The sequence below is a fragment of the Cervus elaphus genome, chromosome 18 (assembly GCF_910594005.1).
Source record: "Cervus elaphus chromosome 18, mCerEla1.1, whole genome shotgun sequence".
Taxonomy (NCBI): Eukaryota; Metazoa; Chordata; class Mammalia; order Artiodactyla; family Cervidae; genus Cervus; species Cervus elaphus.
In genome coordinates this window covers 34,436,838-34,462,169 of record NC_057832.1, presented here as the reverse complement: position 1 = coordinate 34,462,169, position 25,332 = coordinate 34,436,838, and the positions used below count along the sequence as shown (strand labels likewise).

Genomic DNA, 25,332 nt, shown 5'->3' with positions numbered 1-25,332 from the left:
TTCTATTGGTTATATAAGTTTCTTACCATCATGGGGTTGCCCATGATGCCCATTAAGAGATTCCTCAAGAAAGAGTGAAGCCAGACTGAATGTAACCAGGACTAGGAGCCTGGCAGGACTAGCCTGCCAGGACTAGAATGGAATGTGCCTGGGGCTGGTGGAAAACAATTAAAATCACAGTGGTTGAAGTATTTTGCTTAAATCTAGTTTCACATTGATATCTGAGAGAATCAGATATGATTGCCACAATTTCTAGTGAGCAATGACATCAACATAGCAGTAATTATTGTGACCATCTCTGTTGGACAAAACATTAAAGTCAATGGGGGACACTGAGAGAATCCAGTCAGTAGGGAGAAATAAATGAAGGAAGAGGAAATGGGGTCGGGTTTTGTCCAGCTGGGCTGAGCTTTAGGGCAGGGCTTCCAACTGACTGTGAAAACTGGACTAATCTGAAGTAGTGTTAGTCACTCAGCTGTGTTCGACTTTTTGCGTCTTCATGGTTGTAGCCCACAAGACTCCTCTGTCCATGGAATTCTCCAGGCAAAAATACTGGATTGGGTTGCCATTTCCTTCTCCTTCCCTCATCAAGGATTGACCTTGCATCTCCTGCATTGCAGGCAGATTCTTTACCATCTGAGCCACTACAGAAGCCCCAGTCTGAAGTAAAAGCCCAGTTAAGATAGATGCAGCAACCGTGATGGAAACCATGGGGACGGGCCACAGTTAGGAGGGCCACATGATTCGAGAACAGTACGTCTCAAACTTCAGCATGCATAAGAAAGACTCGGAGAGCTTGTTAAAACACAAGGTCCTGGGTTCCACCCCAAGGGATTTTGATTCTGGCCTGAGGTCAGGCCCAGAAGTTGCATATCTAACTAACTCCCAGGTAAAACACAGTTTTAGAACTATCAGATTTGTGGAACAAAACTAATTCTAGCTCTCACCTTGGGGATAGGATATTTAATATGCTACCAACCTCGGTCAAATTGAGTTTGGGGATTTGGCGTGCACTAAATGCACAGAATGAGAACATGTCTATGGAGCAAAATAGCAAAATGCCAGTGAACTTCCCTGGAAGTTCAGTGGCTGAGATTCTGGGCTTCCAGTGCAGAGTGCTCAGGTTTGATCTCTGGTCAGGGAACTAGATCAAGCACGTTGCACCTAAGACCCAGCCCAGTCAAATAAATATTCATCGAGGAAAAGAAAAAAAGGACAAACTCCTTCTCTCCCTAATGTAGAATCAGATGGATGGAAACCATAGCCACACTGTCCTAACTTGAGCTCTAGAGCTTACATGTGAGGTTTTCCTTAACAGCACCGTGCTGCCATTTTAAGGAAATTTCCTGGAGAATTTGCCTAGACCAGTAGTTTAAAACCCAGGACAATTTTGCACACCAGAGGACATGTGGCAATGTCTGAAGGTGTTTTTGACTGTCATTACTGGGTGATGGAGGGGCAATCGTCATCTAGCAGATAGAGCCCAGGAGTGCTGCTGAACACCTTATAACTTAGGGGACAGCTCCCACGACAATGGATTATCCAGCCAAAAATGTCCGTGGTAGAGCCAAGATTGAGAAGTTCTACCAAGAAATATATCCATGGGGTTTGAAATTTCCACTTGGGTTTTATGTCAAGTTACCCTGGATTATGGGTTTCCCAGGTGGTGCTAGTAGTAAAGAATCCTGCCAATGCGGGAGATATAAGAGTTGTGGGTTCAGTCCCTGGGTTGGGAAGATTTTCTGGGGGAGGTCATGGCAACCCACTCCAGTATTCTTGCCTGGAGAATCGCATGGATAAGATGAACCTGGCAGGTTACAGTCCATGGGGTCACAAAGAGTTGGACATGACTGAAGTGACTTAGCATACACACTGAATTATAATCAGCACTATCTAAATTAATATTATGTCTTTTGAAGCAGCTTATAAGAAAAGGAATATTTACTCTACATATTAAAGCAAAAGCATTTAAACAAAAGTAAAAATAAAGAGACAACTAAGAAAGATGGTGAGGAAGGAAGAAAATAGTACAGAAAGATCAGGTTAAGGGAGTTCCTTTAGTGGAATTCTAAATAGAAACTTTTGGGAAAGTGAAGAGGGTAGGCTCCATGCCTCATTCGACTCTACAGTCCCTGGACTATAGCATCCATGATAAACACTGGTTTCAAGTGCTGATATGAAATAAATCCAAGATGTTAGCCCATCCTATTGTTAAGAACTTTGAACATTCTATGAATGTGAAGTGAAGTGAATTCGCTCAGTCATGTCCTACTCTTTGCAACCCCATGGACTGTAGCCTACTGGGCTCCTCTATTCATGGGATTTTCCAGGCAAGAGTACTGGAGTGGGTTGCCATTTCCTCCTCCAGAGGATCTTCCCGACCCAGGAATCGAACCAGGGTCTCCCACATTGTAGGCAGACAATTTACCGTCTGAGCCACAAGGGAAGCTTGAACATTCTATAGGTAGTTTTAATTTTCTTATAAACTAATGATGGTTACCTTTCCAATGTACAAGTTCTATCTTATTAACTGGAGGTCTCTGAAAAAAATTAAAATCCATAGAGGACCAGATATACCTCATTGTTGCATTCAATAAATATGTTTTGTTTATACTTATTCTGATTCTTCTCCTGTCAAAGATAAAAAACAGTCAGGATAATTATTTTCTTAATCAAGAAAATATTTAATATTTGATCATTTCTTGTAGCTCTTCATTCCACACCTTAAATACAGTAATTGCATTTTTTGGAGAATTTTCTATTTTTTCCAAGGTCATTTTAAAATTCAAAGACTCTAATGAGAGCTTTTCTGGTGGCTCAGTGGTAAAGAATCCTCCTGCCAGTGCAGGAGACACGGGTTTGATCCCTGGTCCAGGAAGATCCCACATGCCTTGCAGGAACTGAGCCTGTATGCCACAACTACTGAGGCCCCATGCTGCAACTGCTGAAGTCTGTAGGCCTAGAGCCCATGCTCTGTAACAAGAGAAGCCACCACAACAAGAAGCCCATGCACCTCAACTGGAGAGCAGCCCCTGCTTGCCACAACTAGAGAAAAATCCATGTAGCAATGAAGATCCAGTAGAGCCAAAAATAAACAAATAAAATTATATATAAAAAAGATTCTAATGAGACACAGTAGTCTTAGACTCATTTTCAAAGACTAACTTTTTCCCCACATTTCTTCCAGGCCAGATTTTGTGCTAGACACTTTCACATTTTCTTATTTCTCTGTGAGGTAGGTAAATTTGGTCACGTTTTACAGCTGAAGGAACTGACTTAAAGAGTTTTAGGAAATACATCCAAGTTCACACAGATTTTAATGGCAGAAATAAGATTCAAATTCAGGTTTTCTGAGTCCAGTGCCAGGAGTCACATGATAACACCATTTTTGAGTATTAAAGTTACTTTCAAGCTTTTGCATATCAGACCAACAGTAGTAATTATGATGTTAGTGAAGTAAAGTCACTCAGTTGTGTCCGACTCTTTGTGACCCCATGGACTGTAGCCTACCAGGTTCCTCCATCCGTGGGATTTTCCAGACAAGAATACTGGAGTGGGTTGCCATTTCCTTCTCCAGAAGATCTTCCTGACTCAGGTATTGAACCTGGGTCTCCCGCCTTGTAGGCAGACACTTTACCGTCTGAGCCACCAGGGAAGTCCAATTCTGATATTATTTGATTATTAATAATGGCATCATACTGATGACTCAGCTGAGGACTGGGAAATAAATTTCAAAGCTTGCCCAAAGAATGAAAGTTACTCAGTCACCATATTGAATGATTCCATATCTAATCTTTCAAGACTCTAGCATTTTTCACAAAATGAATGGCTTAATGATTATATCTTCATTTTAAAGCAGATAATATTGTGTAAATTATTTACAGCTGTGTAAAAAATTACCCCGACTTAGTTAAAACTTTTATCATTTCAGGGTGTTAAGTCAGGGCTGCAGTCTCATGTGAAGGATTGGCTGTGGGGATATTTGCTTTCAAATTCACTCTTGTGGTTGTTGATAGAATTCAAGTCCTCATGGGTTATTTGGCTGAGGGCTTCTATTCCTTACTGGTGAGAGACACCTGTTTGGTGCCACTGGGGTTTCTGCATAGGAAAGTTGACATTATGGAAGCTGATATCCATAGAAACAAGTGAGACAGCTAGAGCAGGCAAGAAAAACTGAAAGTCACAGTGTTTTGGTAACTCAATCATAGAAGTCACGTCTGAATGTTGAATTTCCTGTCCATGTATAACAACCACATTGTCTTCATTCCTAATTTTGCTTCTGCCAGACGTAATATGCTAAGGCTACACATACAGAATACTAGAGACAGAGCATATTTAACACTTTTGAGTTAGTTTGAGCAAGTTGATTAACAATCTGACAATTAAACTGAAAATTTAATGATCTCCTCCTCCTCCAGTGGTTAGGACTCCATGCTAGGCCTGGGTTCAATCCCTGCTTGGAGAACTAAGATCCCACAAGCATGCAGTGTAGCCAAAATAATAATAACAACAATAATAATAGTAATCTCCTCCTCCAGGCATAAAAAAACAGGCTTCCCCAGTGGCTCAAATGTAAAGAATCCACCAGCCATGCAGGAGCCACAGGAGACATGGGTTTGATCCCTGGGTCAGAAAGATCCCCTGGAGGAGCGCATGGCAAACCACTCCAGTATTCTTGCCTGGAGAATCTCACGGACCGAAGAGCCTGGTGGGCTAACAGTCCATGGGGTCACAAAGAGTCAGACAAGTGAAACAACTTGGCACAGCATGGCACCTCTAGGCAACTGAAAAACAAAAAAAAGAGTCCGTTGAGTGGGACTTCCCTGGTGCCTCATATGGTAAAGAATCTGCCTGCAATGTAGGAGACCTGGGTTTGATCCTTGGGTCAGAAAGATCCCCTGGAGAAGGGAATGGCAACCCACTCCAGTATTTTTGGCTGGAGAATTCCACGGACAGAGGACCCTGGTGAGCTATATAATCCATGGGACAGCAAAGAGTTGGACATGACTGAGTGACTAACACACACACCAGGCCTGAAAAATAGTATAGGGAAAGAAATTAGCTATTTTGACCCTGTTACTTCCTTTAGGCATTGGGTCTACCAGTCAACGGTTAATATTAACGTACTTCATGTATTTAACATGAAGTCCCCTGATAAGCAGGATAAGACACTCTAGTGTGGTGCATATATACAATGGAATATTACCAGCCATAAAAATGAATGAAATTGGGTCATTTGTAGAGATGTGGGTGGAACTAGAGACTGTCATACAGAAAGAATAAGTCAGAAAGAGAAAAACAAATATCATATATTAGTGCATAATGTGAAATCTAGCAAAATGGTACAGATGAACCTGTCTTCAAGGCAGAAATAGAGACACAAACATATGGATACTAATGGGGTAGAAAGGGGTGGAATGAATTGGGAGATTGGGATTGACATATATACATTAATAGGTATAAAATAGATAACCAATGAGAACCTCCTGTATAGCCCGGGGAACTCTACTTAATGCTCTGTGGTGATCTAAATGGGAAGGAAATCCAAAAAGGAGATGATATATGTATACATATAGCTGACTCATTTGAAAAGACCCTGATGCTGGGAAAGATTGAGGAGGAGAAGGGGATGACAGAGGATGAGATGGTTGGATGGCATCACCAATGGGTGATGGACATGGGTTTGGGTGGACTCTGGGAGTTGATGATGGACAGGGAGGCCTGGGGTGCTGCGGTTCATGGGGTCGCAAAGAGTCGGACACGACTGAGCGACTGAACTGATGCTGATAGTTGATTCACTTCACTGTACAGCAGTAACTACCACAACCTTGTAAAGCAACTATACCCCAATAAAAAACAAACAAAAAATATTGTAAAGCCAAAAAAAAGTTTTTCATAGTTACTATTTTAGAAGGATGTCTGATCTATAATCTCTATGTGCACAGAATAAACACATACATAATTTTCCAGGAAGAATGTTAGAATAAATGGCTACGTATAGTCTTAAGATAGAGATGTGATTGACAGTACATATACCTTGAGATTTTTGAATTCAGGTTTTAAAAAAAATTTGATTATGTAGAATTTTGAATATACACAGAAGTAAACAGAATATCCAGAATCCAGCCTCAACAACCATCAAATCAAGCACCATCCACATGCACTTCCTATGTTGTTTTTGAAGTTTTGTTCCAGGCATCATGTGATTTCATCTAAGGATACTTCAGTATTTAATTCTAAAAGAGAAGCAGTTGTTTTTACATTAAACCACAGTATCACTTTTCTCCTAAAAGATACAGTAATTTCTTAGTACTATTAAATCATTAATGTTTTGTTCTTAATTGTACTTTCTTTTTATAGTGAGATGGTAGATAAAAAGTAGTCCTGAACTAGGGTGATTTTTTAGCTCACAGGGATCTTTTGGCAACAATATTTTTGGTTATAACTGGGGGTGCTACTGGCATCGACTGGGTAGAAACTAGGTATGCTGCTAAACTCACAGGACAGCACCCCTAACAAATAGGTATCTATTCCAAAATGCCAATAGTGCCACTGTGGAAAAGCCCAGGTGATGGACAGATAGACATGAATAGCAGTTGTATATGTGTGTGCGCTCAGTCACTCAGCTGTGTCTGACTCTTTGTGACATGGGCTGTAGCCCACCAGGTTCCTCTGTCCCTGGAATTTTCCAGGCAAGCTTGCTGGAGTGCATTGCATATTCCTAGGGGATTTTCCTAACCCGGAGATCAAACCCACATCTCTTGCATTGGCAGGTGGATTCTTTACCATAGAGCCACCTAGGAAGCTCCAAACAGCAGTGACAATAGGTAAAAGTTTATAAAGAGGTGAGCTATATCCATCCTATAGGGTCAACTTAATAGCGACACAAAGGGCAAAAATGGAATTAAAACTGACAACAGTTTCAGAATTTTGATTCCCATCAAGATATCCCACCAATCGGTTGGAATTTCATTACTGTTTTAAGGATAGAGATACTTATGTCCATTCATGCTAAGTTGTTTCAGTCGACTCTTTGCGACCCCATGGACTGTTAGCCCACCAGGATCCTCAGTCCATGGGATTGTCCAGGCAAGAATGCTGGAGTGGATTGCCATGCCCTCCTCCAGGGGATCTTCCCAACCCAGGGATCGAATCTGTGTCTCTGATGTCTCCTGCATTGGCAGGTGGGTTCTTTACCACGAGCACCACCTGGGAAGCCCTTAGAGAGCCCTGGTAGTCATTAATGGAACATCTGTGTCATGTGTGGATACAGAGAAAACTGCCTTGTTTCTTACGTGAGCAGCAGAGCCAAAGGAAGTCATGAACAGAATGTTTAGTAAATGGAGGTAGAATACGTGTTCTGCAGCCCATGAAAAACCTCGCAAAAATTAACTTGAATTTGCAAAATAATCAGTCAGAAATGGCTTTCATGTAAAATGATGCTATAAATGGTAATGCTTGGGTCATATTTTTAAGATGCAAATGGATATTAGTTACTTTAATGCAGACAGAGCTCTGCTCATTACTCTCCACACAGAACCCCTGGCAATAATTTACCTAGGAGCGCAACAGTTCATGCAGATCAAAGCTGCATTATTTAAGTGTGTCCAGGGGGCAGATTTTTAGCTCTGTGCCTTATACTTTCAGAAAACAAGAAAAAAAGGTGGTTTGTATCTTGACAAACGAGAAATGTTTAACTAATTAGGTGCTTCATTCGAGCCCTACAATATTTCAACTCCTGAATTCCTCCTATTATCTGGGGTGAGGCCCCTCCCTACTACAAATACAGAACAATGGTGGGAATGTAAATGTCTTCAAATGAACAGCAGCATATTTTCATTTAAATGAAACCCGAATGTGAACTAGATTTAGGAAAGGAAATGGCAGAGAGAGAGAGAAGAGAGGGAGGGAGAGGGACTGTAGTTGCTATAGAATGTGCCTGGCTGCTTCAGCTCACAGACAACTGATGAAGTCCAACTCTGAAATTTCAGGCAATTTGGATACCAAGCTCCTCCTTTTCTGTAGTCTTCTCTTCCATTGGTAAAATTCTTTCACAGGGTCATGTAGGGATCCCACCCCTTCTCCGTGTTTTCACTCTGTAGCGCTACACAACTTTACACCTGAATGAACGCCAAACCTCAGTGGATATATAAAGGGAACCTTGAGAAGGAATTTCACAGTTACAGTGCAGAAGCAGAGGGAAAGGAATTAACCAGCTCTCCAGCCAAGCAAATCCTCTACTCACCATGCTTCCTCCTGCCATTCATTTCTCTCTCATTCCCCTTGCATGCATCCTAATGAAAAGCTGTTTGGCTTTTAAAAATGATGCCACAGAAATCCTTTATTCACATGTGGTTAAACCTGTTCCAGCACACCCCAGCAGCAACAGCACAATGAATCAAGCCAGAAATGGAGGCAGGCATTTCAGTAACGCTGGACTGGATCGGAACAGTAAGTGTATTTTACTTGCATGAATTTGGTGTTCTTATTTGGTAGCATTAACTCACATTCCTATCGAATTATTTCATTGCTAACTAACCTGAACCATATATGTTTTGCTAAACAGTCTGGGAGCAATCCACTGCATGTGTAGACTGGCGTTCTTCCCTACAAAGTTAACATAACTAAAACAGTGATTTGATAATGTAGGCACAGGCGTCGGTTTTCCAACATTCCAAGAGAAAAATGTTTCCAGGAATTAAAGTGTTGCTTCTTTGAAATGCAGAATGAGATTTTTTTCACGAAGTGTTGCTCTAGATAGCTTAAATTCAGGTTGTGTTCTGTTTATTTCAAAACATGTGCAGTTCTGGTAGAGTGTATACAGGTAAATAACCAAAGCACATATAGGAAATCACAAGGGGAAGAAAAAGAAGCTTTCTAAGGGGGAAAAAAAAAAGACACCAATTTCTAAAAAATGTCTAGTGAAATAAATGAACTTTGGATGGTGATCTTTGAGAAAGAGGGATGAAACTAAACATTGGAGAGTCATATTTTTCTGAAATAACTTCTTATTCACCAGATCAAAATGTAGGCAATTATAGATTTCTGTGAAAGACCAGGGAAACTTTTATGAGCTTGGAGATTTAAAATAATGACAGTACAATAATACTTTGTATAAAAACTATTTTTCTTCGATTCTGTTTGCTTAATTGACATACTTGTTGACCACTAGTTGGAGGGATTCAAATGTCTTTTCCTAACTTTTGCTTCACTCCTTTCACATGCTAGTAATTGGACTTTCAGAGAGACACAGAGAAAAGAGTTCACAGGAAATCTTATACAAATCTTTTTGCTACTCCTCAACTCTATTCAAGTGCTGAAAAGAGTTTCAACCTTTGTAAAATCAAAGCAAATATGACTGTTTATGTCTTTCTAAGAAAATCAAGGTGTTTTTTAACTTTCATTAGGATGCTTGCTTTTACATATACAAGAACTATCTGATTATTATTAGATTACCAAGCAAGGCAGTGGGTATTCATTGTCCGTGAACTGTCACTGCCAAATTTCTATATACACAGGAACAAAAAGCTAGGCGGGTCAAAATCATCTCGGCTGTTTCCAGGTGCATTCCTAAGGCAGCTGCAGGAAGGTGAGCTGGAGTCAGAATCAGACAGGCAGAGTATGCTGACTGGCCAGCTAGGTTACACTTTAATTTCAATCTCACACTCCATGTCTGTACAGAGGTATATGTTTATACATTACATATTTTCACAACTATCACACCCCTTTAGACTATGTCTTTTACCTTATGAGTTCTGGGGCACAGTACTGAAGTAACACTCCTAATTCAATATCTACTTCATATTACCTTTCAATATCCTATGCAAGACCACTTTAATGTCCCTTATAATCTTTATTTTTTTAAATTTCAGCAGTCTGTACTTTGAAATATATATATATATTTCTGGTTAACAAGGCTGGATTTTTTCCCCAAGCTTGTTACAGGCAATTCTCCTCAAGTTTAGATAACAAAGCAATGGAAAAGAAAACCCAAATATTTCAAGACTAATTTTTGCTTTAATTACATAAGGCATGTAACAAGAAACAGTCTATTAGAGAACATACTTATCAAATTCAAATGACTAAACAAAGTTTGCCATGACCAATATTCAGGAAACAAACACCGTGGTTCCTTTTGCAGTTGTAAATCAGACATGTTAGGCATTTTTCTGCCATAAAATTCATGGAAATGTAGCCAAGTTGTTATGGCAACCATACGTTCCTGATTTAGGAGCTTTTATATTCTTTAAATGTTGAGTTGTAGTGACATTTTGCATTTCAAGCATTTTAATATTTGTGGTTTTAAAAGATAGTTTGGGAATTTATGTTCAAAATGTAGTTATTAAGTTTGATATGCAAAAATGTCAGACATTGTACACATATGTATATATGATTCTCTGCAGCTGAATTTTATAATTGAAACAAAATATTATGGATTTCATTGTACACAATATTCAAATTCTTTCCACATTTTCTCAATAGAGTTTTTGAAAAACCTAATTAAAAGCACTTGGAGACATTAACTAATAGACCTGTGAGTGAAGAACATGAACATATACTCCCTCTTAGCCCATTAAAGAATGAATATTCATACATAAAACTTAGAGCTGCTTAATACTTATCGGGGGAGTAAAACTAAGAAAATGGGATTTTCAAATACTCCAGTAAGCAATTAGCTAATGTTACACATGAAAAAACAAATCAGGCTCAATTTATTTTATCCCATAACTGATAATTTTCATGCAAGCTTTCTCTATAACCATCCAGGTGGATTTTTGCATTGTGAGAACAAAATAAGTGTTCCCTTCCTATTGGCCAATTTGCTATCATTTGGACATTATTTTTTGTCATTGCAGATGACTTTTTTTTTTAAAGTGTTTGCCTATGCCTCTCATGCACATATATATATATATGTGTATGTGTGTGTATATATATATATATTTTTTTTTTTTTTTCCTGTTTCTTGCAGCTCGAGTTCAAGTAGGCTGCCGAGAACTGCGTTCCACCAAATACATCTCGGACGGCCAGTGCACCAGCATCAGCCCTCTGAAAGAGCTGGTGTGTGCGGGCGAGTGCTTGCCCCTGCCCGTGCTGCCTAACTGGATCGGAGGGGGCTACGGAACGAAGTACTGGAGCCGGAGGAGTTCCCAGGAGTGGAGGTGTGTCAATGACAAGACGCGCACCCAGCGAATCCAGCTGCAGTGCCAGGACGGCAGCACGCGCACCTACAAAATCACCGTGGTCACCGCCTGCAAGTGCAAGCGATACACACGGCAACACAACGAGTCCAGCCACAACTTCGAGAGCCCGGCGCCGGCCAAGCCGGCCCAGCACCCCCGCGAGCGCAAGCGGGCTGGCAGACCCAGCAAGCAGGGCCTGAGCTAGAACCCAGACCGCCGGACCGGACTGACTCGGAGCCATCTGCTTTACAGATCTGATTGCTTGGACCACTCGAGCCTGCCACTGCTATTTTCTTACTTGAAAATATATGCTTTCTGCTTTGATCAAACTCAGCCAGCTGTCCTGAGAATCAGGAGCTTCTTGGGAGATAGATTTTTCAAGTTTTTCAAGATGTATAAGTATCCATGAATGCGATTTGCCTTTAAATTCCACGCATCCTGTAGTATTAATTCCCCATGGCTTTTGAAAGACGGGTGATACTATACCCATCATTGAATCTTCACTTTTTTAACATGGAAAAGGGCTTCTCAGTAACCCTTCATTTCCCAAACCATCCTCTCCACCCCACACTCAACAAAACTTCTTCGAAATTGAAAAATTTCAAAAAGAGTTGTTGCCATGAATCTTCAGGTTAACAGTTCAGAAGGGTGCTTTTTTGGTAATCTTCATGGGAACAGTTTAGCTGCCAAGAGTGATCTCCCTTTGAAAGAGTGAAAGACCTTGAGACATTTCACTTCAAAAATAAGCCCTGTAGCTTTTTACAGTCTCACAGTATGAAATTATACCCTGCATGCTGACCCTTGCTTGGAATGGAATGCCAGAAATGCATGGCAGCAGCTAATAAGTAAAGCTGATTAACTATTTATTTGTCAATGTTATTATTTAATGAGCTTTCACAAGATTTTTTTCAAAATGTTAATTTTTTATGTTTCAAAGTTTTTTCATGTACCTAAATGTTTTCCTGTATAATTTGTGGTTGATCTAGAACTATGACAATACATACTGTAGATATGTAAAATAAATATTTTAGTCTCCTTGTTACATATATGTTTCATCATGAACTTTATCAATAGGACGGATCTTTTAAAATCAATAAGATGCTTTGTAAAGATGAAATAGGTAACAGTTTCCTATTTAATCTGTGCAATCAGGAGGTGACTTGACCTTCAATGAGTTTCTTTTAATAAAAATAAACACAGCTAAACGTTATTGTCTTTGCCTCTAACACATGTAAAATGGTGCAGAATAAGCACACAAACTACAGAATAAGCACATCAGAATCATTACTTTTTTAAAATATAAGGCACATTCAAGTTTTGATAGAAAAAGTCTATAGTAAGAAGAAAGAGAGAGATAGGGAGACCATCTAGTTGGTAAATAAGATGCTTGAAAAAGTTGGATGACAATCCAGCAGTGAGTTGTAAGAAGAATATAATATTTATATATACCTGTGGATGCCAAATCTGCTGCCCATTATAATCACATGGGGGAGATAGTATGCAACCCAGTAACCAGGATGCCATCCAAGTTACATCATAGTTTCTGAACATGGAACTCAGATAGTAGCAGTTTTTAAAGTTTTTCAGGTTATTCTAATATGCAGTTAAGTCTGAGAAAGGAATTGTGAAAAAAATCACTGCCATATGTTGGGAAATTTGAATACTATTGCATGGTCCTCAAACTAAAAACTGAAATGAAAGAAAACAACAAGGAAAATAAAAACAAGTTTTTCAGTGTTTTCAAGTTTTGACATGTTGTTTATTAACCAACGTGATCAGTCTTGAACAAGATTATACAGTTAAATCACTGATTTGTCAATTTAATCATTGACTGATTCCATCACACTAAGTGAAGAAAACCAAAGAGGCTTGATTATGTATCAATAAGATCTAGATTTTCTTTTTTTGGATCCTGAGCATGATGGAGTCCTTACTGCTTTTTTGCAGGTTGTTCTTTTCTGTAACCACAAGTCTAAAAGTCACATGTGTATTACATAAAGCATAGTAAGCTAAATAAAGGGCATAAATGTTGTCCCTTCCCTGTGAGAGGGAGGAGAACCTCAACGTACATGAGGGCAAAAAAACATCTCTCAATTTTAACTATGCTAATCATTGTATCATTAAATGAAAATAATGATTCAGCATCCACTATTGATTTATTTTCTAGTCTTACTAACTGGATCTTAAACTACATATAATACATGGAACATTCATAATAATTACATCATGGGTAAAATATAGCAAAAATGTATTATTTCCTATACCTAGTTTACTTTCTCATCATAGCTCAATTTGGGATATTTAACATAACAGAGGACTTAAGATGATTTGGGCATTTCCTCTTTCCCAACATCATAGCACCCTCTATAGAAGGTCTTAGAGATGATCTAAAAATTAGTGTGTCCTGAGGCCTGAGGCTTAAAAAGGAATTGACCAGACAATAGCCTCACAGTCAATAAGATTATGTTGTTGCCTTTTACTAATGAAACACTGAAACAATGGTTTTGGTGATAAAAGACTAAAATCACCACTAATTTGATTGGTAATAGTATTTAGTACATGAATATAATAGAAAAAAATGAAATGGAATAAAGGAACCTTATAAATAAGATTAGTCTCTGCTAAGTCAAGAATTGGATCCATTTCTTATGGTCACATTCAACTTACTGATCCATTTCAGGCCATATTACATTGTGAGGCATTCATTGCATGGTGTTTAACATCCAATGACAGGAAAAGGTCAGCAATCAAGAAGACAAGCCTAACATACAATCAGGCAGTCAGTGAAATGAAAATTTAAACAGAAAATGCAGCTTTGTAGTTATTATTTTAAAATGCTAAAAAGTACTTGCATCTTAATTGCTAATTATATTTCAGTTTTTTTTTTTTACAGTTAATTCACGTATTCCAGTCTGATTAAACTCTGCATAATTGTATCCTTATTTTAGTAACTATCACTTCAAAATGGTGATTGTGATAATTTTGGCAAAGCCTGACTTCTAGTTCACATCATAATATTTATCCATAAAAGACTTATCAAATTTGTTTTGGCCAATATGAATAAAGAGCTTTTTTCAAGTAGCTTTACTGATAGAAGATAGCTTGATAGAGAGAGAGATAGGTAGGTATATAGTTAGATATTGATATTTATATATATATAGTTATTTTTTATCAGTAACAAGAATGAAAGAAAAATTGATAGCACATATGCAAATAAAGAATACATATAGTATGGTACATCTAAGTTAAATACAGATATAGAGGCTTCAGAAATATCTATTTGCAAAAAATTAGTATTTTAACTACTAATCATTTGCATTTATTCACTTAAGCTAGTTGCGAATAACCACTATTTGACAACACTCTGTTAGCCATGTTTATTTTATTGCATATTTTTTGAAAAACAATGAAAATTAGGGTATGTTTTTTTAATTAAAAAAGACTGAATCTTAATCCTTCCTGCCTTGTATATACTTAGTAAGGTTTTGACAGATGATCTTGCTGTGTCATCCACCCCATGCTACTAGAATGACTTTTTAAAATTGTATAACCTGATCTATCTATTTTGTATCATATATACTTTAATAGACTTTCAGTAGGTTATACTCAGTAGTTATGAATGGAAAGAATAGTATTTAGCTTAAGCAAAGCCAAGAAATTTCCAAATTGCTGAGTAAATTAAAGCCTTTAAAAGTTTAAATTTAGTGTGTTGAAAAAATTTTTTTCAATCACCATGAAATGTAGGTATCAAAATATAATTCATTACATTTGGAATTAAAGTGTGGTTTGGATTAGACTTAACTCTTGAAAATGTTTTTTAGCACTAAAGTGGCAATTCACTGCATACCATAAATTCAGCATTTACATATACTTTCTATAGTCACACAGTTCAAATGAAACATAAAATGCAAGGCAAAGCTTTGACAAAACCCTTGTAGACACTCAGGAAAATGACTGGAAATCTTCAGTGCTACAGCTTATTGTTAAACTGTTTCCTTCCCTCAAGGACAGATAGTGATGATTCACACCTTGTTTAATTTGAACCTATTAAAATATAGCTCTATGATGAATTAAAATGAGTTTAGATTTGTGAACTGAGTATACATGTGGCCACTAGAAATCCTTGTTACATTCACAAAGAGAGATCTACTAGACTAGATATGCCAATATATTGGTCTGTCCATCATTTCTGACTCCATACTTAACATCTATGGTGTTTGATGCCTTTGCCTGCATATTCTGCAAATCATCTCAAAGAACTACAGGGTAACAACTACTACAAAAAACCTAGTGGGAAGATATTTCAACTTCCAGTTTCAAAAATTGATTAAAATGAATTAACACCAAGCTGTGTAATTATTTCCGGTGCAAATCAGACTGAGTGATGATAGTTTATCATTTGCATTGCAGACCTGCTAAAGGATTTATTTTCTGTTACAAATGAAGACTGAAACAGCTTGGGAGATTTAAGAAGGAATTTAAATATTTTCTTTTGAATTTTAGTAACTGCAAACCAAGGGTTACCTTGTATTATTGATTTAATTTCTTAATGATAGGATTAGATGCATGAATCTGAGACAATGTCTAAAGTGAATGACAAATATAGATCAATGGAACAGAATAGAAAGCCCAGAGATAAATCCACGAACCTATGGACACCTTATCTTTGACAAAGGAGGCAAGGATATACAATGGAAAAAAGACAACCTCTTTAACAAGTGGTGCTGGGAAAACTGGTCAACCACTTGTAAAAGAATGAAACTAGAACACTTTCTAACACCATACACAAAAATAAACTCAAAATGGATTAAAGATCTAAATGTAAGACCAGAAACTATAAAACTCCTAGAGGAGAACACAGGCAAAACACTCTCCGACATGAATCACAGCAGGATCCTCTATGACCCACCTCCCAGAATATTGGAAATAAAAGCAAAAATAAACAAATGGGACCTAATGAAACTTAAAAGCTTTTGCACAACAAAGGAAACTATAAGCAAGGTGAAAAGACAGCCCTCAGATTGGGAGAAAATAATAGCAAATGAAGCAACAGACAAAGGATTAATCTCAAAAATATATAAGCAACTCCTGCAGCTCAATTCCAGAAAAATAAATGACCCAATCAAAAAATGGGCCAAAGAAGTAAACAGACATTTCTCCAAAGAAGACATACAGATGGCTAACAAACACATGAAAAGATGCTCAGCATCACTCATTATTAGAGAAATGCAAATCAAAACCACAATGAGGTACCATTACACGCCACTCAGGATGGCTGCTATCCAAAAGTCTACAAGCAATAAATGCTGGAGAGGGTGTGGAGAAAAGGGAACCCTCTTACACTGTTGGTGGGAATGCAAACTAGTACAGCCACTATGGAAAACAGTGTGGAGATTCCTTAAAAAACTGGAAATAGAACTGCCATATGACCCAGCAATCCCACTTCTGGGCACACACACTGAGGAAACCAGATCTGAAAGAGACACATGCACCCCAATGTTCATAGCAGCACTGTTTATAATAGCCAGGACATGGAAACAACCTAGATGCCCATCAGCAGACGAATGGATAAGGAAGCTGTGGTACATATACACCATGGAATATTAGTCAGCCATTAAAAAGAATTCATTTGAATCAGTTCTATTGAGATGGATGAAACTGGAGCCCATTATACAGGGTGAAGTAAGCCAGAAAGATAAAGACCAATACAGTATACTAACACATATATATGGAATTTAGAAAGATGGTAATGATAACCCAATATGCAAAACAGAAAAAGAGACACAGATGTGCAGAACAGACTTTTGGACTCTGTGGGAGAAGGCGAGGGTGGGATGTTTCAAGAGAACAGCATCGAAACATGTGTATTATCTATGGTGAAACAGATCACCAGCCCAGGTTGGATGCATGAGGCAAGTGCTCGGGCCTGGTGCACTGGGAAGACCCAGAAGAATCGGCTGGAGAGGGAGGGTAGGGGGGATCGGGATGGGGAATACATGTAAATCCATGGCTGATTCATGTCAATGTATGACAAAAACCACTACAATATTGTAAAGTAATTAGCCTCCAACTAAAAAAATAAATGGAAAAAAAAATTTAAATGGGAAAAAAAAAGTGAATGACATTGTCAGTGATATAGACACACTCAGCTGAAGTTCATTGTTAATAAAACTAATCAAATGCCTGATAGGCTTAAAGATAAGTTACTATTAAAATATAACATCGCCTTTTTGTTTTCCAGGTAGCTTGCTGGTAAAGAATCCATCTGCCAATGCAGGAGACACAAGAAACGTGGGTTTGATCCCTGGACTGGGAAGATCCCTTGTAGTCGAAAATGGAAACTCACTCCAGTGTTCTTGCTTGGAAAACTCAATGGACAGAGGCACCTGGTGGGCTACAGTCCACAGGGTGCAAAGAGTTGGACATGGCTGAGCACACAAACACACATCATCTTTTTCAGTAGGAATGAATTCGTCCTAAAAAATTTATTGTCACTAAATTTGCACAAATTTTTTAATCTTTCATATTATAATACTGGTGAATTTTTGCAAAATGGTCATTAAATCCTTTTATTTATTGAGGTATTAGTTTCAACTTGCCTTTCAAAGACAGCCTAAAACATTGAACTCAATAACCAAGATTTTAAAAAAATCCTTTCTAATCTTTAATTAGCTTTATACTTCATGTAGAGTAGTTGACAATTTTTACTAACTAGAGTTTTTGATGTACTTTTTTGCCTTGTTTCCTCTCTTAATTTTTCATATGTGGTCTATACATTATAAAATATTTTCTTTATGTTGTGTGTTTGTATTATTTCCTCAAGCTTAGAGAGTTAAATAACAACTTTCTTATCATAAATTGTCTTATTGCAAAACAAAGACAAAATTTGCCAAATAAATTTAATAATCCAGTGAAGAGTTGCCACTTTACCTTTTTATTGACACTAAGACTCAATGAATTTTATTCACATTGTATACTAGTGAAGAAATATTTTGCATTTAGTCAATGACATAGCTTGACATTTTGAACAAGTAATAAAACTATTTCAGTTCGACTTATCTGCATTTTTCTTCTGTAGCAATATTATACAAATGACTGCCAGACATGTGAACTTGGGAAGAGAAGACCTGGGGTATGGTTTAGAGTGTGCTGCTACTAACTAGTTGAGTGAAATCACACATGTGTCTTAGGCTTTCTATGGTTCATTTACTTCATCCATAAAATAAGGGAGTATAACTCAATACTGTCTGAAGTATCTCCCAGCCTGAGATATTCACTTTCTCTTATCCCAAACAACATGGCCGTATTTTCAGTCACACACATCTACCACTAAAGAAGGCCGATTTGACTTCAGTTCCCTGGTCAGTAAAGAATCTGCCTGCAATTCAGGAGATCTGGGTTTAATCCCTAGATCAGGAAGATCCCCTGGAGAAGGAAATGGCAACCCACTCCAGTATTCTTGCCTGGGAAATCTCATAGACAGAATAGCCTGATGGGCTACCCTTCATGGGGTCACAAGAGTAGGACAGGGACACAAGTTAGCGACTAAACCACCACCACCACCCATTCTTCAGTTCTGATGACGTTTCCAGGTCACTCCACTGTGAACTTTCAGATTAAGATTTTGGTCAGACTTGCTATGGAACTGACATTTTCCATCTTTATCGATACCTCATCAAGGCGTGCTATCAAAGATAAAATTGGAGATCCAACTCCAGGATCGCTGAGACTATAGTCTGTTAACCCATGTACCATTTTCAGTTTCCTGATAATTTTTCTATATTAGATGAAGCCATTTATTGCTGGTGATGGCAAGAGTAAAGGAAAGAGCTATAGATGAGGCTGACAAACAAAATTTGTAGAGATTTGTGCATCTAGGACACTAAACATTGCTTATACCCAATATTTACATGGATGTTTTAAAGTAACTGTATACTTTTGACATCATGAGAAACGCTGGTCTAGAAGAAGCACAAGCTGGAATCAAGATTGCCAGGAGAAATATCAATAACCTCAGATATGCAGATGACACCACCCTTATGGCAGAAAGTGAAGAGGAACTAAAAAGCCTCTTGATGAAAGTGAAAGAAGAGAGTGAAAAAGTTGGCTTAAAGCTTAACATTCAGAAAACTAAGATCATGGCATCTGGTCCCATCACTTCATGGGAAATAGATGGGGAGACAGTGGAAACAGTGTCAGACTTTATTTTTTTGGGCTCCAAAATCACTGCAGATGGTGACTGCAGCCATGAAATTAAAAGATGCTTACTCCTTGGAAGGAAAGTGATGACCAATCCAGATAGCATATTAAAAAGCAGAGACATCACTTTGCCAACAAAGGTCCGTCTGGTCAAGGCTATGGTTTTTCCAGTGATCATGTATGGATGTGAGAGTTGGACTGTGAAGAAAGCTGAGCATGGAAAAATTGATGCTTTTGAACTGTGGTGTTGGAGAAGATTCTTGAGAGTCCCTTGGACTGCAAGGAGATCCAACCAGTCCATCCTGAAGGAGGTAAGTCCTGCGTGTTCACTGGAAGGACTGATTCTGAAGCTGTAACTCCAATACTTTGGCCACCTCATTCGAAGAGTTAACTCACTGGAAAAGACCCTGATGCTGGGAGGGATTGGGGGCAGGAGGAGAAGGGGACAGAGGATGAGATGGCTGGATGGCATCACCGACTCAATGGGCATGATTTGAGTAAACTCCAGGAGTTTGTGATGGACAGGGAGGCCTGGCGTGCTGTGATTCATAGGTTCGCAAAGAGTCGGACACAACTGAGCTACTGAACTGAACTGAACTGACTGATACTTTTGAAATAATGCTATGGTAGTCAATTTGCTCTTGACAAGAGCCTGTAATGATAGGATGATCTACCTGGCAATACATGGTAAAGTCCTAGCAAAACCATCTCCAAAAATGCAGAGAATTTTATGGATCCCACCAGATGATTGCTGTATCAGGCCAATCATGCTGACATTTTATCACTCAAGTTGGTTTTCAGTCATTAACATACATTTGAGAGTAATAATTTAAAAAAAAACTTGAATTGTATTTGTGTAAATGTATATTTTATTCTCATTTCTTAATTCATGAATGAGGGAAAAAATCCAAGAGAATGCCTTCAGCAGATGTTGGAGTTGGAGCAACCTCTTCCTTCCCCTTCCCCCCTTCTTTATCATTGTGTTCTTTTGGAGTTAAGGCTTTTGTGATTCAGTGGTATTATTAAGCTAAAACAGGTGTGGTTCTTAGACATTCCGGGTTATATGAATTTTCCATTGGCTTTACTATCTCTTTTATGACCTGTAGTAATGATAAGCATGTTCAAGGGGAAGATGACCACAATACCAGTGCAGCTCTATGTTGAGCTGAAATGAAGAGCTGGAAATGCTGGTGACAGGGAGAAGAGGCTTGTGAGGACACAGAGTCAACATTGTAGCATACCTCTGGAATGACTTCTGAAAACCAGTCTCTCAGGACGGCTGCCCAAAAGAGGAACCTTCCAACACTGCAATTTCCAGGCTTTCAGAAAGCCTGCTGCTCTCTTCCCTGGTAAAAGCAACAAACATGTAAACAAACAAATCCTCTCTCCAGCTCCTCCATAACTACCGACACCCCGTTAACCTTCTGCGGGTGATGTTTTTGATACCTCTCAGATACTTACATCTCCGGAAGAGAAAACACGTCAAGATAAGGTTTGGAACCTCACTAGGACCAGTAGGTTCACAGTAAATCAAGGGAAAGGGAAATGGGACTACAGAAAAAAGCCATGCCTAAAAACACTAGTTTCATATCTGCTCCCACCTAGAGTAAAATATACTCAACCAGAAATCGAAATATTTTATATGAATTTTCCTAATTCATGAATTACTACCAGTAGACTTAAAAAGCTTGCCTTTGATTAGCTTTTAAAAAGCTGCCCTTTTGTTGTGTTTGTTTGAAGTGGTCTATTGGCCATATGATGGGCTTCCTCAGTGACTCAGTGGTAAAGAATCCGCCTGCAATGCAGGAAACACGGGTTCCATCCCTGGGTGGGGAAGATGCCCTGAAGCAGGAAATGGCAACCCACTCCAGTATTCTTGCCTGGGCAATTCCATGGACAGAGGAGCCTGGCAGGCTATAGTCCGTGGGGTCACACAGAGTTGGACATGCACACACACATTGAAGCACTATGGGCCATATTGAGTACTCAAATGATCTCTCAGTTTAGAGTTGTTTTTGCTTAGTTGCTAAGTGTCTGACTCTTTTGCGACACCACAGACTGTAGGCTGCCAGGCTCCTCTGTCCATGGGATTCTCCAGGCAAGAGTACTGGAGTGGGAAGCCATTCCATTTTCCAGGCGATCTTCCCCATCCAGGGGTAGAACACGAGTCTCCTGCATTGGCAGGCGGATTCTTTACCACTGAGACACGAGGGAAGCCCCCGTTTAGAGTCAGGAGAATTTAATTCCAATCCCCAGTGTGCTACTTCTGAATGCACACTGGGAATAGCTACTTCTGAAATGCAGCTAAACTGTAGACTTCCTGAGACCTGAGTTGACATCTCTGTACTTACTAGTTAGCATCCAAAAGGAAACAGACAACACTCAGGATGAGTTAAAGAGGATTTGTTTACAAGGGGACTCATTACAAGAGTCTGGGTGGGGAATAGGGAAAGTGCAGGGCCTGGTGCAGGGGCCCAAGGCCAGCAACAGCAGCACTGTCACAACCCCAGGCCCTAGGAAGAGGGAAAGATGGGGCTGGGGGGGCCTGGAAGGTGGGGGCACACAGGGAGAGGAGCTGTGGGGTGCGGGCAAGCCGAGCAGACAATCAGAAGGACCAGTAAAGTCAGGGGTCCAGGGGAACAATACCCTTGTCACTCTCCTTTCTCCCGTATCCTTCTGATTGATCTTCTGCCAGGGATCCCATGGGCTGACTCCATCAGAGCCCTTGGGCTTGGGAGCTGGTGAATATAATCTGTACAGGTGAGCCTTGGGGCAGAGGACAGGGTGGAGGAGTAGAGGATAGATATGGGAAGTCAAAGCAATGATACAAATGAACTTACAAAACAGGAAGAGACTCACAGCCTTAGAGAACGAACTTTTGGTTGCTGGGGGAAGGATGAGGGGAAGGGATAGTATGGGATGGACATGTACACCTTGCTGTATTTAAAATGGAAAAAATAAATAAATAAAATGGATAACCAAGGACTTACTGCATAGCACATGGAACTCTGCTCACTGTTATATGGCAGCCTAGATGGGAGAGGAGTTTGGGGGAGAATGAATACATGTATATGTATGGCTGAGTCCCTTCACAATTCACCTGATATTATTGCAACATTGTTAATTGCCTATACCCCCAGTAGAAAATAAAAAGTTTAAATTAAATTTAAGATAAAAGAAAGTCAAACATACCTGCCTGGGCATCCTTTTCTTTACAACATCTATAACAGTGTACTGCATTTAGGAGGCACTGAATTATATACAATCTTTCTCTTTTTATACCTTGTCTAAAATGTAGAGATTAAGTTGTAAGGATTAAGATCTGAAGTCTCTTCTAGCATTGATCTTCCCATTTCAAGCTTGAGATGAGAATCTAAAAGAGCCTTTTGGGAGAAATTCTGAGAGCAGGTGGGTTCTTTACCACTCGTACCACCTAGGAAGCCCCATGGATACAGTGGGGAATAGGAATTGGGTGTTTATTTTTGCTATTATTGCTGCTACCTGTTTTAATAACAACCATGCCATTAGAATATGCAGTCAGAGGTGAATGATTAACTACAAATCGGTTTCTATTTGGGGTTTTTTCATGATAGCATTTCAAACTTTGAAATACTATATTAGTTGGAAAAAGGCACTATCTATTCCATAAATCCATTTTATATTAACTGAGAACGGCTCACCAAATATGATCAGTTCAGTTCAGTTGCTCAGTTCTGTCTGACTCTTTGCGAACCCGTGGAGTGCAGTACGCCAGGCCTCCCTGTTCATCACCAACTTCTGGAGCTTACTCAAACTCAGGTCCATCAAGTCAGTGACGCCAGCCAACCATCTCATCTGCTGTTGTCCCCTTCTCCTCCTGCTTTCAATCTTTCCCAGCATCAGGGTCTTTTCCAGTGATTCAGTTCTTTGCATCAGGTGGCCAAAGTATTGGAGTTTCAGCTTTAGCATTAGTCCTTCCAATGAATATTCAGGACTGATTTCCTTCAGGACTGACAGGCTGTATCTCCTTGCAGTTCAAGAGGCTCTCAAGAGTCTTCTTCAACACCACAGTTCAAAAGCATCAATTCTTCAGTGCTCAGCTTTCTTTATAGTCCAACTCTCACATCCATACATGACTACTGGAAAAACCATAGCTTCCACTAGATGGACTTTTGTTGGCAAAGTTATGTCTCTGCTTTTTAATATGTTGTCTAGGTTGGTCATAGCTTTTCTTCCAAGGAGTGAGCGTCTTTTAATTTCATGGCTGCAATCACCATCTGCAGGGATTTTGGAGCCCAAGGAAATAGTCTCTCACTGTTTCCATTGTTTCCCCATCTATTTGGCATGAAGTAATGGGACCAGATGCCATGATCTTAGTTTTCTGAGTGCTGAGTTTTAAGCCAGCTTTTTCACTCTCCTCTTTCACTTTCATCAGCAGGCTCTTTAGTTCTTCACTTCCTGCCATAAGGGTGGTGTCATCTGCATATCTGAGGTTATTGATATTTCTCCTGGCAATCTTGATTCCAACCTGTGCTTCATCCAGCCCAGCATTTCGCATGATGTACTCTGCATATATGTTAAATAAGCAGGGTGGCAATATACAGCCTTGACGTACTCCTTTCCGATTTGAACAGTCTGTTGTCCCATGTCCAGTTCTAACTGTTGCTTCTTGACCTGCATACAGATTTCTCAGGAGGCAGGTAAGGTAGTCTGGTATTCCCATCTCTTTCAGAATTTCCCACAGTTTGTTGTGATCCACACAGTCAAAGCCTTTGGCAGAGTCAATAAAGCAGAAATAGATGTTTTTCTGGAACTCTCTTGCTTTTTCGATGATCCAGCGGATGTTGGCAATTTGATCTCTGGTTCCTCTGCCCTTTCTAAATCCAGCTTGAACATCTGGAAGTTCATGGTTCACATACTGTTGAAGCCTGGCTTGGAGAATTTTGAGCATTACTTTACGAGTGGGTGAGATGAGTACAATTGTGCAGTAGGTTGAACATTCTTTGGCATTGTCTTTCTTTGGGATTGGAATGAAAACTGACCTTTTCCAGTCCTGTGGCCATAGCTGAATTTTCCAAATCTACTGGCATACTGAGTGGAGCAATTTCACAGCATCATCTTTCAGGATTTGAAATAGCTCAACTGGAATTCCATCACCTCCAGTAGCTTTGTTCATAGTGATGCTTCCTAAGGCCCATTTGACTTCACATTCCAGGATGTCTGGCTCTAGGTGACTGATCATACCATCATGGTTATCTGGGTCATAAAGATCTTTTTTGTACAGTTCTTCTGTGTATTCTTACCACCTCTTCTTAATATCTTCTGTTTCTATTAGGTCCATACCTTTCCTGTCCTTTATTGTGCTCATTTTGCATGAAATGTTCCCTTTGTATCTCTAATATTCTTGAAGAGATCTCTAGTCTTTCCCATTCTATTGTTTTCCTCTATTTCTTTGCATTGATCACTGAGGAAGGCTTTCTTAACCCTCCTTGCTTTGGAACTCTGCATTCACGTGGATATATCTTTCCTTTTCCCCTTTGCCTTTAGCTTTTCTTCTTTTCTCAGCTCAGACAACCTCAGACAACCATTTTGCCTTTTTGCATTTCTTTTTCTTGGGGATAGTCTTGGTCAGTGCCTCCGGTACAATGTCACGAACCTCTGTCCATCGTTCTTCAGGCACTCTGTCTATCAGATCTCATCCTTTGAATCTATTTCTCACTTCCACTGTATAATTGTAAGGGATTTGATTTAGGTCATACCTGAATGGTCTAGTGGTTTTCCCTACTTTCTTCAATTTAAGTCTGAATTTGGCAATAAGGAGTTCATGATCTGAGCCACAGCCAGCTCCTGGTCTTGTTTTGGCTGACTGTATAGAGCTTATCCATATTTGGCTACAAATAATATAATCAATCTGATTTTGTTATTGACCATCTGGTGATGTCCATGTGTAGTTTCTTCTCTTGTATTGTTGGAA

At 39.2% G+C, this 25,332-nt stretch overlaps 2 protein-coding genes across 2 annotated transcripts in view; one reads left to right on the top strand and one right to left on the bottom strand.

Moving 5' to 3' along the window:
- The window catches only part of LRRC72 (leucine rich repeat containing 72), a 144,536-nt gene that overhangs the window by 94,531 nt on the left and 24,673 nt on the right, over positions 1–25,332 (bottom strand). The window contains exon 2 of the mRNA XM_043872973.1: positions 20,621–20,725. The gene's annotated coding sequence lies outside the window, so the exon portion shown is untranslated. The remainder of the gene's footprint in view (positions 1–20,620; positions 20,726–25,332) is intronic.
- Positions 8,066–12,390, top strand: SOSTDC1 (sclerostin domain containing 1). Its single transcript, XM_043872971.1, has 2 exons — positions 8,066–8,451; positions 10,970–12,390. The coding sequence occupies exons 1-2, from the start codon at positions 8,247–8,249 to the stop codon at positions 11,383–11,385; spliced, it is 621 nt and encodes a 206-aa protein (XP_043728906.1). The 5' UTR covers positions 8,066–8,246; the 3' UTR covers positions 11,386–12,390.

What these genes read in the sequence shown, in the direction of transcription:
- SOSTDC1 (XM_043872971.1), top strand. Translation starts at nt 8,247, where the DNA reads ATGCTTCCTCCTGCCATTCATTTCTCTCTCATTCCCCTTGCATGCATC. An exon ending in CGCTGGACTGGATCGGAACA is followed by an intron (nt 8,452 to 10,969) that starts GTAAGTGTATTT and finishes TGTTTCTTGCAG; the next exon opens with CTCGAGTTCAAGTAGGCTGC.